This window comes from Miniopterus schreibersii (assembly GCF_964146895.1).
Source record: "Miniopterus schreibersii genome assembly, chromosome: 6".
In the NCBI taxonomy this organism is placed as follows: Eukaryota; Metazoa; Chordata; class Mammalia; order Chiroptera; family Miniopteridae; genus Miniopterus; species Miniopterus schreibersii.
The window spans coordinates 8,440,081-8,457,337 of record NC_138107.1 but is presented as its reverse complement, the minus strand read 5'-3'; the positions used below and the strand labels follow the sequence as shown (position 1 = coordinate 8,457,337).

Here is a 17,257-nt window from a genome sequence, read left to right as displayed (position 1 = left end):
TTGAGCCTTGGGTCCCTTGGGCAGCCTTTAGGGGTCTTTGTTCTTGTCATGCAGGTGAATTTTCAGGACCAAGGCCTGGCTTGGGGAGCAAATGGGTCCTAGGCACCTACTTTTAAGGTTGGGGCTTCAGAAGCCATTATGGCACAGTGAGGCGCTGTCCCGTGTTCCTTCAAATCCTTACTCTGCCGCTTCCTTTAACCTCCCTGAGCCTTGGCTTTCATCAGTAAAATGGGCCCCCGATGCCTGCTCATTGGACTGTGGGGGGACTAAATGACAGAATCACTCAGCAGAGCGCCTGGCTATGCCCAATACTTGTAAATATTGTAATTATGCACTATGATCAAACAAAGCTGCGGGAGGCTCTGTCCCCTTTGCTGCCACTCCTCCAATAGGAGGACAGCTGACATTCCTACCTCCCTGTGAGGTCTCCCTGTCAGCAGCACCCCATTAACCCCACCCCAGCCCTCGCCACACCCTAGGTGAGGAAGCAGGAGGCGTGGAAGGGTCCTTGCTTTGCCCTGTGACTCAGCTAGAGAGTGGCAGAGCTGGGGGTGACGTGGTCTGGGCCCCCGCTCCTCCCATCTGCCCAGGCCTGGACTTGCAGAGGGGCCTTTCCTAGCTCCAAGTTTAATGGGGTGCCTCAGGGGCCAACTGTGGATCTGTGTGTGACTCCTGCTGCCCCGCCCCCCATTCGGCAGAGGCGTTTGCTAGTTCTGGATAATACATTAGACGGGAGCCCCGAGATTCCATCTGGAGAGAGGAGTCTGATGTCCTAGTAACCCCACCCTCCCCGAGGTCCAAGGCCGGGCCCCTCGGCGGCTGATCAGTCTATTTACTCTTTTGTGTCAGCGCCCAGGTGCACTTTACACTTGTGGCTGAGCTGTTGAGAGCGTGGGCTCCAAAGTCAAGGTGACTGGGTCCAAATCCGGGCTGCCACCTTCCCAGCTGGGGCTCTTTGGCAAGTGCTCAGGCTTAGGAGCCATTTGTGAGGATTAGATGAGCTAATTCAGGTAAAGTGCCTGGCACGCAGGAAATGTTCAATAATGGCCCTTATAAGAAGCCCTGAGTGAGCCCTGGCCAGTGGCGCAATTGGTTGGAGCGCTGTCCTGTACACCAAAAGGTGGCGGGTTCGATTACCGGTCAGGGATATACCTAGGTTTCGGGCTTGATCCCCAGTCGGGGTGTGTATGGGAGGCAACCAATCTCCTTCCTCTCTCTAAAATCAATAAAAACATATCCTGGGGTAAGAATTAAAAAAAAAAAAAAAATGAAGGAAGCCCTGAATTAGAAACCAGTGCTTTACCCGCAAGAAGGAACCACTGATGGTATTTCAGACATCCTGAGGTCATTTGTTAGGAGCTATAGCCTTTTTGGGGTGTCTTTAGGGGAGGCTGCTCGGCCCCTCTCCCCGCAGCCAGACCCAAGGCTCAGGGGTCCAGCCACCAGGGGACGGGATGGTGGAGAGCGTCTTGCCAGCAGCTTGGCAGCCACGCTCATTGGTAAAAGGGTTATTTCCCCAGGAGCTGGGATGATTTAACAGATTATCTGGAACAGTGGCTAATTAAGAACTAAGCTTTTAGGCAGGAAGTCTTTCATTATAAGCTTGGTAAATTTTCACAGGCTGCTGCTGATGTTTGCGGCCAGAGGGGGAACCTTCTCTGTCCAGCCCCGGGCGCTGGGAAGGCCTTTGGAGCCCCAGTCTCCTCACTCACCGCTGCCCTTTCTCACTTAGAAGCCTAACAAAACGGAGCAGTCTGGGAGGCCGCAGGCCCAGAAGTCCCGGTTCCCCCTGTGTGACCTTGGGCAAGCCCCTTCCTCCCTCTGGTTCTGGTCTTCCTCACTCTACAGGGAGGGGTGGCTACAGAATCCTGGGCCCCTCCAGTGTGAGAACCTGAGAGAACTTTCCAGACCCAAGATGATGGCAGGTCCTGGCATGGAAACAGGCCCTCTATGCCCCTCTCCGCAACCCAGGCCCTCTTTCCGGTGCCCAGACCTCCGGCCCTCCTGGTGCCCCGCCCTGGGCACCCACCCTGGCCCTGTTCCTAGAGCACACACATTCCCTTTTCCTTCTCTGTTTAAGTTGGACAGCTTTCTGGCCTCTGATTTTAATCTCGGTGAGCATGACTCACGAGGGGCCAGGGCTGGGCTCTGCAGCAGGGCTTTTAGAATCCCCAGAAAGGAGCCATCGATAATATAGGAAAATCACTGGGCCGCTCTGGCGGGGGAAGGGTGCAGCTTCGAGGTGCAGAGCAGCCTGCCAGCCCCCCCTCTGTCCGCGGCCTGCTTAGCCTCTGGGTGCTTTGCAGCTGGGAGGAGGTCTCCAAAGCTTCATCCAGCTGTAATTTGTAAAAAGGCGAGAGCTGCTTAAATCAGGGGACGTTAAGATTGTTCAGGCTTGCAGAGCCACCCACTCATTACTGAGGCAGGAACCGCTGCGACTCTGTCCCTCCTGGGAGCCTTGGACCCCACCCCCACAGCTGGGAGCCGCTGGGAGGTCCTCTGGCCTCCAGGAGCTCTGTTCATCCTCTGTAAAGTGGGGATGGCAATAATATGGGCTCCACCGGGTCAGTGGGGGGTTAAATGTGTGGAAGTGTTTTGAAGAGGAGTAGTCACGATACAAGGTGGTGGCGGAGGATTTGATGGAAGGAAGAAACCTGAGAGAGGGGCATTGACAGGCTTCTGGAAGAACGGGGCACTGCTGTGACCTCAGCTCTTGTCACAGCCCTTTTCCTAATTAGCAGTGTGACCTCTGTCAGAACACCCCAAGCCCCTCTCCTGCCTCTCTCTTCTCATTGGTTGAGATTTGGTTCCTTCTGGCTCTGAGATCTTTAGGTTCTAAGTCAACTTTGTAATCAATGAATGTTTATGGAAATGACAGGAGGGACCAGGACTGTGTGTGTGTGTGTGTGTGTGTGTGTGTGTGTGTGTGTGTAGGGGTCGGAGGTGGGTTGGTGGTGAGCCAAGGTGGCGAGCACTCGCCTGCGCCACCTGACCTGTAGAACCATCCAGACCCCACAGGAAGAATCAACAGGGTGGAAGGGACAGTAGGCACTGAAGAAGTTCAGAGGTTGGGCTGGTGGTGGGAAAACAACAGGACTGGGTGGGACATAGTTCCAGCCTCATTCATAGGATTAACCTCTTCTTGGTTAGTGACAACCTCAATTCCTTATTGATTTGGAGCCAAATGTGCCTGGGTTCAAATCCTCTCCCTACCACCCATTTGCTGTGTGATCTTGAGCAAGTCCCTCAATGTCTCTGAGTTTTATCTGAGTTAATTTATCTGTAAAATGGGAATAATAATAGTACTGCCTCATAAGAGTGTCATGAACATTAATATATGGAAAACACTTGGTGGCTGGCATGCAGTAGGCCTACAAGAGGGTTATTACAGGTACTGAAGACCAACCATGCAGCAGACACTCCTCACAGTGCTTCTCGCACATTCCCTTCCACCTTCCTCGGGAGAAGGAATGGTTTGCTCTGTTTTAGCAATGGGGACATGCAGCCTCTGAGGCGGTTCCATGTTGTCTCACATAGATAAGCAACAGACTGTGGCCCGTGGGGGTCCTGGGCCCCTGGCCTAGCTGCCCCTTTGCACCCCCCTGGCTCTGGGCATTGCCCAGAGTTGACGCGTGTGGTGGGAGACTTCGCGTTGCTTGCAGTCCCTTGCCTTACTTGCCTGACAGGGGTTCTCATTCTCAGCCTTGCACTGGCCTTTGCTTGTCCCAGGGCAGTTTGGAGGGACAGCTGCCCTCCTACCCTTTAACTCCCAACACCTGTGTGGTGCAGAGCACCCCAGAGCCATTTAATTTAGTCCTCAGAGAAGTTTCAAGTCCGTCTCCCCTTTGAGGGTCTTGCTGGAGCTGATGACATGTAATTAATGCTGATGAATTGATATTCTCGGGGCTTAGTCATGAGGTTTCATGACTTCTTTTTTTTAAAAATCCTCGCCTGAGGATATTTTTTCCATTGCTTTTCAGAGAGAGTGGAGGGAGGGAGGGAGAAACATCGATGTGAGAGAGACACATTGATTGGCTGCCTCCTGCTCGCCCACTGACCAGGGCCGGGGATCGAACCTATAACTGAGGTACGTGCCCTTGGCTGGAATCGAACCTGAGACCCTTCAGTCAGTAGGCCCATGCTCCAACCACTGAGCCAAACTGGCTAGGACTCATTTGTATTTTCTTTCTTTGTCCCCACTGGGGGACTGCCCGGCCCCTGGGGTCACGGGGGTCCCCCTCACCTCCTTGATTGCTCAGCCCCTTCCCCAATTACACACCACAGCCTACCCGGTCCACACCTGCCCCCTTACCCTAGGGCTCTCTGCATCAGAATCACTTGGTAAAACAAAGATTTGGGGGCTTGTCTTCAGCTTTGTTGATCAGAGATTCCCTGTGTCCACCGGTGTTTGGTGGCCTGTGCTCAGACTGTGAGCAACGTGAGGCCCCCCCCTCATCCTCAGACCCTGGAGTGTGGACAGAGTGGTTCCGAAAGGACCGGAAGGAGGGACAGGTATTTCTAAGGAGCTGGAATAGTGCTCAGGGCTAGCTTGGCTCTGATTACAGGTGCTGAGGGGTTAACCCACCCTTCCCTCCTTCCCAAGTACAACAGTCAGATCACAGGCCTCCGGGGCTTCCCACTGCTAATCCCTCACTGCTCCAAGTCCCTTCCCGCTGGAAGACTCAACAGTTCTATGTGGAATGAAATACAGCCGCATTGACTTCTTTGACCATCAGTTCAGTTGTGTGCCTACGGCAATTAATAGGGGTATAAATTGGGCCTGATAGGGACCTGGTGGCTTCTTGGATTTTTAAAATCCAAGTTTTTGCTTATTTTTCCTTTGCTATTAGTTCAAGTAATGAAGGCCATAAAACATCTTTAGTAAGTCCCTGGGTTGTAGATTTCACAGTCCTTTGTGCCCTGCACATGCTAATTACCCCAGAGTCCTGATAATTCATCACTGCCCAGCCTGACTCGCTTGCCCCCTTTCCTGCTCTAGGAGATATCAGGGGCTCTTGGAGCCCCCCTCCCTGCGCTGTTTCCAGGGGAACTCCATTTTCTTCTCCAGCAGAGCTCAATCTCTAGGGAATTTCCCTCGATTGAAGCTTCAAGTGCCATTTTAAAAGCAGCTGTCATCTTCCCTAATGGGTGTTTTCCTTGGAGCCTGCTGGCAGTGGGGTGAAGGGAGGGGTGCACAAAAGAATGCTTGCTTCTTGTGGACTCGGGTTTATCCCAAATCCTGCTGGAGGGATTTTTAAAGGTGCTTGAGGGAGGAGGGCAATGCACTGAGGAAGAGGTGTGGCCCTTCTTTAATAGAGGATTCTTGTGAACCGGGGTGTTTACCTGGAAGATTCTACCATTAGAAATGTTCCTTTTGTCTGAAGACTGGAAGTATTAAGAATTAGAATGAGCAGGAGAGGAAAATGCAGGAACTCTTTTGGAACAAGGGTTATAATTATGAGATTTTAACTGAATTTAGGGGGTGGGGCAGGAACCCAGCCTTATTCAACTTGTCCTCCCCATTGCCTTGCTCACAGTGGGGCTTCTGTAAATGCTTGTGAAGTAAAACTCATCTTATCTGATTTTTATAATGCTTGAAGACTCCTGCCAGTCGGTTAGATGAGATAAAAATACCTATAATGGGCTTTGGAGTTAGACATACCTGGGTTTAGATCCCAGCTCTGCTTGGCTGTGTGGCCTTGGGCAAGTTACTTAACCTCTCTGATTCTGCTTCCTTACTTGTAAAATGGGTAAATAACTCACAAGGCCTTTGTGAGAATCGAATAACATAATGACCTACTTGCTTACTGAGCTTCAGCAGGGGCTCAGTAAATGTTCCTTCTTCCTTCCTCCATCACTGGTTCTCAACTCCGTCTGCACGTTAGAATCACCTTGGAAACTATAAAAAAACAGTTGTTCAGGCCCCACCCATTGAGATCTGGATTTAGTCTGTCTGTGGTGGGGCTTGAGCATGGGTGTTTTTAAAAAGCTCCTATTAAACGGGGTGGAACGGGTCATTGGGGAGAAAAAAGGACATCTGTAATATTTTAAACAATAATAAAATTTAAAAATAAATAAATAAATAAATAAAAAGCTCCTATTAAAGGATACCTATTTTAAAAAGTAAAATCATTAATCCCATACAAATACAAAATGAACACATGGAAAAGATTTACTTAACCCGTTAATTAATGAGGGAACCAGTAAGATGTTGCAACTGGTTCAAATATAACAGGTCCTCAAATAAGGTCTTTTGTTCAATGTCGTTTTGTTATAATGTTGGTGAGATGCCATAGGGATTAACTGCCTGTGGTAAAATCGGTTTCATTATACATCATTTCTCTTAAAGTCACCGAACCTATCAATGACATTAAATGAGGACTTACTATAATTCAAATAAAGCACACATACGGGCAATCCAGAGTGCTGAAATGAATTTATAAATAGATACAAAGCTGGTCAATAGCGAGAGAGTAATAATCAATTGCATACTACCTTACTAAATTTATTTGCATTTCTGCAGACAAGAATCGTTTGCATTGCTCTATGGCTTCTGCATTTCACACAGCTGTAAAGTATCTCAAAGATCATGAAAGGTGCAGACCCCTGTGAAGTCAGACATCTGGACTAATATGTGAAACGGAGCACCCAGTAATCTGCTTTTTTGCACATTTCAGTATCTCACACTTCCCCAGTGATTCTAATGTGCAGCCATGTCCCTTTCTTGAAACAAAATCTCATCTGTCCAGTGTATTGAACAGATGTAAGAGAGCTGCTTTGGTGGAATTGATGGCCTGGAGTCACGCCCACACTGCCCTTGTCCCAGACATGGAAGACTCCTGGGACCTCAGGGCTCCATGTACCACAGTGTCGCCTAGTGGCTCTCAAAGGGAGGTCCCTGTGCCAGCAGTGGCAGCATTGCCTGCATTTTTAGAAATGCAGATTCTCAGGCCTCACCCTAAACCTATTGAATCAGAACCTCTGGGAGTGAGACCTGCATCTGATCTCAGAAGAGGGGAGTGATTCCCTAAGTCATCTGGGGGAGTTTAATGGGATTCAATTTTTTTAATGAATAATTGACACTTCAATGACTTTTAAAATATATATATCTTTATTGACTTCAGAGAAAGGAAAGGAGAGGGGGAGAGAGAGAGAGTTGAAACACAGAGATGAGAGAGTCGTCATTGATCGGCTGCCTCCTGCACGCCCCTGACTGGGGAGCGAGCCCACAACCTAGGCATGTGCCCTGACTGGGAATCGAATCTCGATCTCCTGGATCCTAGGTCAATGCTCAACCTCTGAGCCATGCCCGGCTGGGCGGGATTCAATTATTGAGTGTCTAATGTTTGAAAAATTCTAGATACCAAGAAAGTCAAGTCTGTGCATTAGTTATCTACTGCTGTGTAACAAATTAGCCCAGAGTTTAGCCACTGAAACAATAGGGTCGTGAATCTGGGGGCAGCTTTGTGGGATCCTCTACCTCACAAGGCCGTAGTCGAGGGTGTTGGCCAGAGCCTCAGTCATCACGGGGTTCAGCTGGGCAGGGTCCACTTCTAAGTTGTCAGTGGTTGTTGGTAGGATTGTGGTTCTTAGGATGGGCTGGCCGTCCTTAGTTCCTTACCACATGGGCCTCTCCACAGGGCAGCTGACGACACAGCAGCTGCCTTCTTTAAGGTGAGCCAGCTAGAGCGAAAGAGGGTACCCAAGACAGAAGCCATAGTCCTTCACAACATAATCTTGGAAGGGACTTGTGCTCTAGCCTATTCTTTAGAAGACAGTCACTAGGTCCGGCCGACGCGCAAGGGGAGAGATTACACAGGGGTGTGGATGCCAGGAGGTGGGATCTGCTCCCGTCGGCCCTGTCTCTGCCCTTGCATTTCCAGGGGGGCATCGAATAAGTACACACCTAACTGGAATCAGCCAGGGACGGTTGGTGGTCACAGGACAGGCACAAGTCCAGTGGCAGGTCAGAGAGAGGTAAAACTCTCTGGCTGGAAGGATCAGGAAGGTTTCCTGGAGGAGGCGGCATCAGCCAGGGACCTTGAAGGAATGGAGGCCGTGGCCCTGGCGGAGAAGAGGAGCCAGGGGGAAGGCAGCCGGGGCAGAGGCAGGAGCTGGGACAGTGAAGCGCCTGCTCAGGTGCCCGGGCATCAGAACCACTCAACTGGGGCGGAGCCTGGCAGAGAGGGAGAGTAAAGCTGGAGCCAGTGCGGACGATTCCCACTGCTAGATGGGGGGGCTCTCCCCTAGGCTGGGGTGGGGCCAGGGGCCAGGAGAGCGAAGCTTCCATTACCACCCAGGGCCAGGACTGCGGGGCTCGAGCCCAGGGCTCCCCTGCCCCCCAGCCTGGACCCAGGTCCACGCCCCGTCTCTCTGCAGTTCGGGCGCACCGAAGTCATCGACAACACGCTCAACCCCGACTTTGTGCGCAAGTTCATCGTGGATTACTTCTTTGAGGAGAAGCAGAACCTCCGTTTCGACCTGTAAGTGGAAGATGGTGCTGAGGACTGAGCACCATCTTCCTGGGGAGGAAGCAGTGATGGGAGGTGGGGCTGGAGGACCTGGGGTTGGGCAGGTCCCCTTACCAGGGAAGGGGGGCACTGATGTTAGAGGAAGCCCGGGCTGGCCTGGAGTAAAAGTGACTATTAGCTGAAGTCCAGCCTCATCAGGAGATGGAGGGAAGGTGGGGAGAGGGAACGAAGCACCCCCCATTGTTCTCAGTTAAGTGTGGGGGACACTGAGCAGCTACCTGACCTGGGTGGGGGTTGAGAGAGACCTTGGAGACAACTCTAGCTCCACCTCTGGGAGCCCTTTTCTCCCCAGGCGACGGAGAGGTCCCCATTGACCTCTCCCTCTGTGCAAGCTGTCCTGAGATCAGAGCCTGTTTTGGGGGGTGCAGAGGTCCTGACACAGACTTGATTGGGCAGGACCCCCGGCTGCCCTCACCACCTCTCTGTGTTCCCTGCAGATACGACGTTGACTCGAAGAGCCCCGACTTATCCAAACACGTGAGTTCCACCTATGACTGCCCAGCGATTCTGCAAGTCTTTTAAATGCAGAGCTCTGAATCAGCCTCAGGCTTCACTGTGACACAGTGTGTGTCTGGCGCTGTGTCCTGTCATTTCAGAGCCATCACGCTTCCAGGGGTGGGGCACTGGGGGTGCTGGGATGACTGTGAGCAGAGGGGGTAATACTGGTCTTCTCTGTACCCTGGATATGCAGGATTTCCTGGGCCAGGCCTTCTGCACCCTTGGAGAGATTGTGGGATCCCCTGGGAGCCGCCTGGAAAAGCCCCTCACGTAAGTGTAGAGGAGTGTGGGCCTGTTTAAGTTCCTTCTTCAGTGATGGGCCACCTTCCTGCCCAGCCTCATGGAGGGCTGGTTCCAAGGAGGGCAGAAGCAGCCAGCCAGTCATGAGCCATGATTAGGAGTTAGGAGACCCCATGGGCCCTCCCCTTGCTGGACTTTCAACCCAGTTACCTTGAAGGGACCCCAGCTCCGTTATCAGAGGCCCACACTGCTAGGATGTCTCTGAGATGCTATCTAATCTCCCACCTTTATCTTTGTAGAGGGGAAAACAACAAAGCCCAGAGAGGGGAAGTAACTTGTCCAAGGCCACACAGCTCGGAAGTGGGAGAGCTGGGGTTTGTTTGAACAGAGGTTCTGCTCACATAGCACATTCCTCAGATTGTTCACCCTTGTGGGCAGAGTTGGGTGTGGTAAGGCCCTCCCCTCTCTCCTTGCCCTGACAGCCTGCATTCAAAGGCCTTGAGTGCTCTTAGGGGAAGCCATCATTCTGAGCAGGCTCTGGAATGAGCAGTCTCAAGGCTTCACGCAGGAGTCTGAGAGTGGCTTCAGGGACCAGTTAGGGCTGGCCAGGTGGAGGAGGTGACTTCTCTTGTCCCTATTTCTCAGGAAGCCCCAGGAGCAGGGCCCAGGCAAGAGAGAACCAAAGACTGGGATAAGCATGCAGGTCATTTGCAGGGTGGGCAGGAAACAGGAACCAGGCTGGGCTGGGCATCAACCCCCAACTTGCTTCTGCCAAGTTCACACTGGATGCTGTCCCCTCACCGTGATGGATAACTGCAGAGCCTGCTATTGTGTGTGTTTGGGGGGGGGGGGGTGTCTCTCTCCCAGGCCCTTGTCTCTGACCCCCCAGTAACTGTGTGGCAACTTCAGGGCCCTGGAAAGGCCTCCCTGCCCCCCAGAGTTCACTTCCTCTGGGTTAACTGGATATAATTGCAATTGCTCTCATTTATTGAGCCCAAGGAGCAAACCCAGGTTTGAGGAGCTCTGAAGCTTATAGAATGTGGGATCCCAGGGGTGAATGTGTGTCTGCCCTTTGTAGCTCCCAACTGCCTGGGTCAAAAGCCTATGAGCCACTTGGGCCTGGTTTCTACCCGCTGTCACCTGCTCCACCTTTGGTGAAGGGCATACCTGGGAGGACGGAGGAAGACTTGGGGTAGGAGATGCCTAGGGAGCTGTGCCTTCAAGGGTAGGCAGGTGGAGGCTGCTGGAGATGTTTGGTGTTGCTGAAGGAGAGGGGCCTTTCCTGTCCACTGGAGGTGTCACGTGTCTAAGGGCAGTTGTCTTCTTGGCGAGGCCTGTGAACAGCTCTCGTTCACCAGGCCTCTGTTCTGGGCCAGACAGTTTTGCTTCTGTGATCTCATGGGATGCTCTCAGTACTTCCCTGCTTCACAGCCTGTACACTGAGGCTCAAAGAGGTCAAGCAGCAGATTGAGCAGCGGTTCTTAGACTGCAGCAGGCCTCCGCATCCCCTGGGGGCTTGTCAAACACAGGCTGCTGGGCTCCATCCCAGGGTTTCAGATCACAGGTCTCTGAAGGCCTGAGAATTTGCATTTCTAACACATTCCCTGAGGATACTGATGCTGTTGCTGCAGGCCCAGAACCCCACTTTGGGAACCCTTGAGGTAGGACTTTACAGCAGGGTTTGGGAAGAAGACCTCTCCTTCCCCTGACCTATGGCTTTCGGTCCTATTTTGATGTTTGATCTGGAACAGAAACCTGTCTTCAGGAATCCAGATGCCAAGTGCCCTGGCCTCTCAGGAGAGGGGTACTTGGCTTATGACACATGTTCTCTCTTCCTCTCTGCACAGGATAGGAGCCTTCAGCCTGAATTCCAGGACAGGCAAACCCATGCCAGCTGTGTCCAACGGGTAGGTCACCAGACACCTTTGGCCCTGGAGTTCTCAGACATTCAGCCAGCTCTGCAGAGGGGCCTCAGAGTCCTGGCGCTGTCCCCACTCCCACCACTGTGTGTTCAGTCCTGGCCCCGGGTGACAAAGAGAACCCTGGGCCCCTCCACGAGAACTGCCCATCCAGGCTGGAGCCCCAGTGGCTCATGGAACTTCTGCAAGCGGGGTGGGGTCTAAAGGTAGGGGCTGTTAACAGGAGTCAGAGGGGCTGGGCACTTTCCCTTCCCTTTCTCTGCTGGCCTGGTTTCTTTTTATTTTTTGCAAGTTATAAACCTTTTTATTTATTTCTTTATTTTTAAATATATTTTTATTGCCCGGCGGTGTGTGGCTCAGCGGTTGAGCATTGACCTAGGATCCAGGCGATCGGGGTTTGATTCCCGGTCAGGGCACATGCCCGGGTTGTGGGCTCGATCAATGACTCTCTTGTCATTGATGTTTCTATCTCTCTCTCCCCCTCTCCTTTCCTCTCTCTGAAATCAATAAAAGATATATTTAAATATATATATATGTATTTATTGATTTTAGAGAGAGAAGAAGAGAGAGGGAGAGAGAAACAGAGAGAGAAACATCGATTGGTTGCTTCCCGCACATGTCCTGACTGGGGATCCAACCTGCAACCCAGTATGTGCCCTGACTGACAGGGAGTCATGCAAATGTGGGCAACGCAGACCCTCCCCACTCCTTCCCTCTTCTCCTCTCCAGGTTGGAGGCAGGGTCCTTACCCCAGCAGGGGCCAGGGGAGGGAGCTAGGCTGGGGGACCAGCCTGGAGGCTTCTCCCAAAGATGAGCATTTGGTTGAGTAAGCAGAGCTCCACTGGCCTTTGCTGAGGGCTCCCTGAGGCTGGGGTCCCAGCAGCTGGATTGACCCCCAGCCCAGCTGGATGTGGGAAAGGGGCCACCAGGGGACTCAGGGAGGCTCACAGCCCAGGAAGGGTGTGGGTGATGATTTTCAAGGGAGTAGAGAAGCAACAATTAGAAAGAGAGCCAGAGTCAGAGAGAGAAACAGAGAGGGAGGGTGAGAAAGACCAGAGGGAGGGAGAGAGAGAAAGGAAGGCCTAGCAGGTGGGAGCAGGGCTGGAGGGGAGGGAACAGTTCCAAAATAGAAGAGGGGCTCAGAGGCAGAGAGAGGGACAGATGCAGTAGCACTGGGTAAGGAGGCTGGTGTGAGGATTTTATCACCTGGTCAAACAAATCATATCTCTACTGCCAGGAGGAGCCAGGCAGGGGGAAGGGAGGGGCTTGGGGACACTTGGTTCAGCTGCTGCTATCTAAGGGCTTGACAAGCTGGCAGGCACTGCCACCTGCCTGTGGCAGGGGAACTTCCACATGTGGCCCTTGCTCCCCTGCTCCCCTGATATGGAGAGATCTGGGCCATCTCATCAGACCCCGGGACCAGCTCCCCTGCCCCCTCTGTGTGAAGGCCCTTTCCTCTGAGAATTGGTGCTGGGAAGACCTCCATCAGTGGTTCTCAAAATGTGTTCCACAGTCAGCATGCTGGTGGCCCAGAGGCTGTCCTGAAGTGTGGGGCTGGATCTTATTAGCTTTGCACAGTTGTAAAGGAAAAGGGGCAGGGAGGGAAATGACGCTCCTTGAGGGCCTTCTTTGCGACAGGCCTGTGTATGCATATTAGGTAGTGAAATGGATGCTACAATCATACCCATTTTATGGGTAAGGAAACTGAGGCTCAAAGAGGTGCAATAATGAGCCCAAAGTCATGCAGCTGCTGGACATCCTGACATTTTCTTCTACCTCCCAGTGGCCCCTGGCTGCACTGGGAACCCCAGTAGTACCAAACATCAGAGTAGGATGGGCTAGTGCTAGGGGGAGGGGACCCTCCTGAACATGGCAGGAGGTGGTGCAGGTCACCTGGGTGGAGCCCCACCCTGGGAACTTGCCCTCCTGGAGGGGATTCTCCCGGTGGGCCGACTTCAGGTCCTCATCATCCATCTTCCTGAGGAGCTGCGTGGTTGGCTGGGGTTCCTCTCCCAGAGAGACCCCAGCCCAGTTGTTCCAGGGGAGGTAGTCACGGGCGAGGGGCTGGGCACGCTGCCCCTGAGGGAATGCCCGCTCTTCTTGACTCCCTGTTGCTGCTCTCCTGAGATTAATCAGAAGGGCTCAAAGCAGAATGTTCTGGGATTCTGGGGTCAGCTGGGTGCAAAGTGGGGTTGCTGGCCCACAAGGTCTTTTGCCCACAGAAGTGGTCTTTGGATGGAAAGTTTGAGAACCACTGGTCTGGAAGCCTCCGGGTGAGTCTGGATGCTTTTCCGATTCTAGGACTTTCAGTGCAGACGCCACCTTTCCTGGTGGGCTCTCGGGGAGCAGGGTGGGGCAGCTCCAGGCCTGGGGCCTGGCCCGGGAAGCAGTGCCCTAGGCCACCCTGACACTGTTTCAGGGACCCTGTCTTCCCCGGGGCTGGGAGCTGGGGCAGACCCGCCGGGCGGGGCGGGGAGGCTGAGGAGGGCTGAGTGGGGGAGTGTGCAGGCCCCTGCCTCTGTCTTTGGCTCGCCATCCTTTCATCTTCTCCCCTCCCAGTGGTGTCCCAGGGAAGAAATGCGGCACCATCATCCTGTCCGCTGAGGAGCTCAGCAACTGCAGGGTGAGTGGCAGACCGACTGCAGGGCAGGACCTGGCGGGATGGGGCGGAGTGGGAGGGAGGGGAGGCTGCCTCCCTGCGACCCGCGACCATGTGTACCCTTGGAGGGAACGGGAGGCCAGGGCTCCTCGGTGTCACCTGTCCTAGAATTCTGTAACATCCGAGCTAGAAGGTGGAAGGCTTTCCTTTTTCAGCTGAGCTGACCGAGGCCTAGAGGGGAAGGAACTCCCCACAGCCAGCAGCAGAGCTGGGCCAGGAGCCCTGGCCCCTGGCTCCCACGCCAGGGCTCCTTCCACTCCCTACCGTGGCACCACTTACTTGTCCTGAGCCAAGACTGCCTTGGCACCAACACTGGCAGCAGAGGGGCCTTTTCAGTCTTGCAGCCTGGGCACGTGGCATTCATTTTTCACTTCTAGCTCTAGAGCAGGGTGACAGCCTGCCTGGGGTTGAGGCAGTGAGGGCGTGTGGTGGGGGATAGGTGAGAGTGTGTGTATGTGTACATGTGCACACATGTGTGCGTACGCCTGCACATGTGTGTGTGCATGCGCGCACGCATGGTGCATCTGTGTGTGCACACGTGTGCATGTGCACGTGTGCGTGTGCGCATGCACATGCGTATGTTGGGAAGCAGAGTCTCAATCCCAAGCAGCCTTGGTTTTGCTTCCTCTGTGCACCTGTGGAGAAGCAGCAGGCGGGGACAGCTGAAGGGGCTCAGGGGACCCCACGGCTGAAAATGACAAAATATAATTCTTACTTGCCAAGTGATGGGTATTTTACACAAGTTATGACTACTCCTGAAAACAGTCCTAAGAGTTAGGTACTATTGTTATTCCCATTTTATGGACGAGAAAATTGAGGCTCAGAGAGGCTAAGTCACCTGATAAAGGACAAGAGGGGTAGAGTCAGGGTTCTAACCCAGGTCAGTCTGATTCTAGAGCCCAGGCTCATTTCTGCAAACCACTGAGGCTGGCATGCCTCTTAAGTTCATTAGGAGCCCCAGGTGGAAACATGATGGGGCCCGGGGAGAAAAGGTAGAAGCAGCAACGAAGCGTGAGCACAACCAAGCTTGGGGTAACCTGGGGACCCAGCTTCCCATGGGGCGGGGTACAGCTCAGGCTAGAGGACCTGGGAGGGTTGAGGACAACAAGGCTTTCTGACCCGGCCTTGGCTGCTCCCACACCCCTAGCACCCCCAGCCAAAAAATGCAGCCAGACACATCCCAGCATGAAAGCCGTCCTGAAAAGACTGCAGCAAGGGGTGGGGTGAGCCTCTGAAGGCCCCGGCACACTGACAGCCCGTAGCCCTGTCCCGCCAGACAGACATTCCTCAGAGGCAACAGCTACGGCAAACTCCAGGCATGGTGCCTGGCTTAAAAAAACATAAGACTTTCTGACCTTCATGGAAAGTCGGTGCAACTGTCGTATCTGTTAGCTATCAATATTTATTTAAAATTGAGAAAAATTTAAATTATGCATTAATTCATTTAAGAATAACAATAGTTTATCCAGCTATTGGTGAACATAAATAACATCTTGTTTGAAAAATAACTGTATTTTCCCAAACAAAAGTCATCTGTGAGAAGAGTGGCCTTGTTTTACATTTCTGCACATCTCAGCACATTTCTGTAATGCCCGACTCGACCCAAGAAAATGGCACCCTCACACCTGCTCTGCAGTCAGTCTGTTGTGACGTCACCGTCGGGTGACTTCTGGAAAACTCCATATCTTATTAGCATTGTTATGAACATAGTTTTGGCCTCATGGACCCCCTTCCGGGGGGTGGGGTGGGTCCTGGTCCATGCTTTGAGTACTACTGGGATGGAGGTATAAACTGTTAGCCACATTAATTGAGCAATTATTCTGAGCCACACTCTGTGCTGAATGGTTACATGTATCTACTGGTTTATCTGATGGATTATAATACGTAATGTAATGTGTAGTTTGATGTATTATAACGTCTGATGTAATATGGTCCTCATTTCGCAGAGAGGTTAAGTGACCTGCCCAAGGTCACACGGCCACTGAGTAGAAGAGACGGAACCCAGGCCGTCTGGTTCTAGAGCCGGGATCTTCACCCGCGAGGCTGTGCTGTCCCAAACTGCCTTTAGGGCTTCGGGGCGGGGAACGAGGCACACCGCGGGGCCAGGGCAGTGCAGCAAGAGCCACATCTACTCACACGCAACTGCTGGCTCTGCTTTCTCCGCTGTCTGCTTCCCTCGGTGGGGCTGGAGCAGCTTGACGACAGCCTAACCCTCCCCCGTGTGTTCCCCCAGCAGAGGGCTGGGCACACAGTAGGTGCTCGTAGGGACCTGTCACAAACCTGTGAGGAATGAGCAGGAAGCACAGCAGCAGGTGATGAAGCCACACCTGTGTATGCTGCGGCCCGGACGCTACCGGAGTTCAGACGAGGGACAGGGCCCAGCTGACCTGCAGGATAGCGCTTTGGTTAAGCTTCCTGAGCCTCAGGTTGTCCCCCTGTGTTGGGGCTCAGAGGGTTACTGTGAGGATTAAAGGAGATGGACTGTGCCCGACTGGTGCCTGGCTTCTTCAGGGTGCCTGGGAGACACTGAACTCCTTGAAGCCTGCATTCAGCTGGCCCCCAAGCTTCTAGCTCAGCCGGTGACTTCCCCCCGGTTTATAATTAAAATAAGGTCACAAAAGTGAAAGTGCTTTGGAAATTCTAAAGCTCTGGAAAATGCTGGGTGCTGTTATTTGGTCTAGTTTTCCGGGATTGGCGAACAGTCTGAATTTAATACCTATTAGCCCGCCCTCTCCCCTCCTCCCCCCCCTCCCTGCGGCATCCAGGGACGGCAGCAGTTTCCTGGATTTAAGCTGTTCCAGCACAAGGGGGGGTCCCCTCCTTCCCCGAAATTGTCAGCTCCTTTTCTTTGGGCCATCTTTGGCTGAGTTCTCTCTTTCCCTAGAATACTTGCAAGGAAAAGAGACTAATTCCCAGCATCTGGCTGAATTAAAATAATTACATCTGAGCGGTTTTGCCTCTGTTGTTGCAGCTCCGAATTCAGTGGGAAGATCAAAGGGAAGAGGGGGGAGTGGAGAGACGCGCTTGCACCGGAGCAGAGCTTCCTGCTCAAGTGAATTCATTCTGCCCGAGTCGACAAACCCTCCCCCATCCACGGGACGGTGTGGGCGGCCGGGCCAGCAGGGGACTGGAGTGGACTTTGGGGCGGCCAGCATGCTTTCACAGGTTGCAGAAAAGCCTTGCTCACCTGGAACTGAAATACCGAGAAAGTTCTCATACTAGTCAGTGATCCTTGATGTTGACGAGGAAGAGCTTAAGCTCCTGAACCACCATTCATTTGTGCTCAGCAGTAAAACTATGACTCCGTGTAACAGTCACCAACATTTGCACAGTCCTCACAGCTGACCAGGCCTCTCATGTTTACCGTCTATTTGATTCCCACCGAGGGCTGGGGGCTGGGCAGGTATGAG

The 17,257-nt window shown here is 52.9% G+C and overlaps 1 protein-coding gene across 2 annotated transcripts in view; it reads left to right on the top strand.

The window, feature by feature from the left end:
* CPNE5 (copine 5) overlaps positions 1-17,257 on the top strand; it is an 82,627-nt gene that overhangs the window by 24,157 nt on the left and 41,213 nt on the right. The window contains exons 4-9 of one of the 2 annotated variants that reach the window (XM_081140408.1): positions 8,380-8,483; positions 8,969-9,008; positions 9,223-9,299; positions 11,117-11,176; positions 13,411-13,461; positions 13,748-13,811. In XM_081140408.1, the coding sequence (XP_080996534.1) occupies positions 8,380-8,483; positions 8,969-9,008; positions 9,223-9,299; positions 11,117-11,176; positions 13,411-13,461; positions 13,748-13,811 (396 nt within the window). The remainder of the gene's footprint in view (positions 1-8,379; positions 8,484-8,968; positions 9,009-9,222; positions 9,300-11,116; positions 11,177-13,410; positions 13,462-13,747; positions 13,812-17,257) is intronic. The other variant, XM_081140409.1, reaches the window with a different exon arrangement.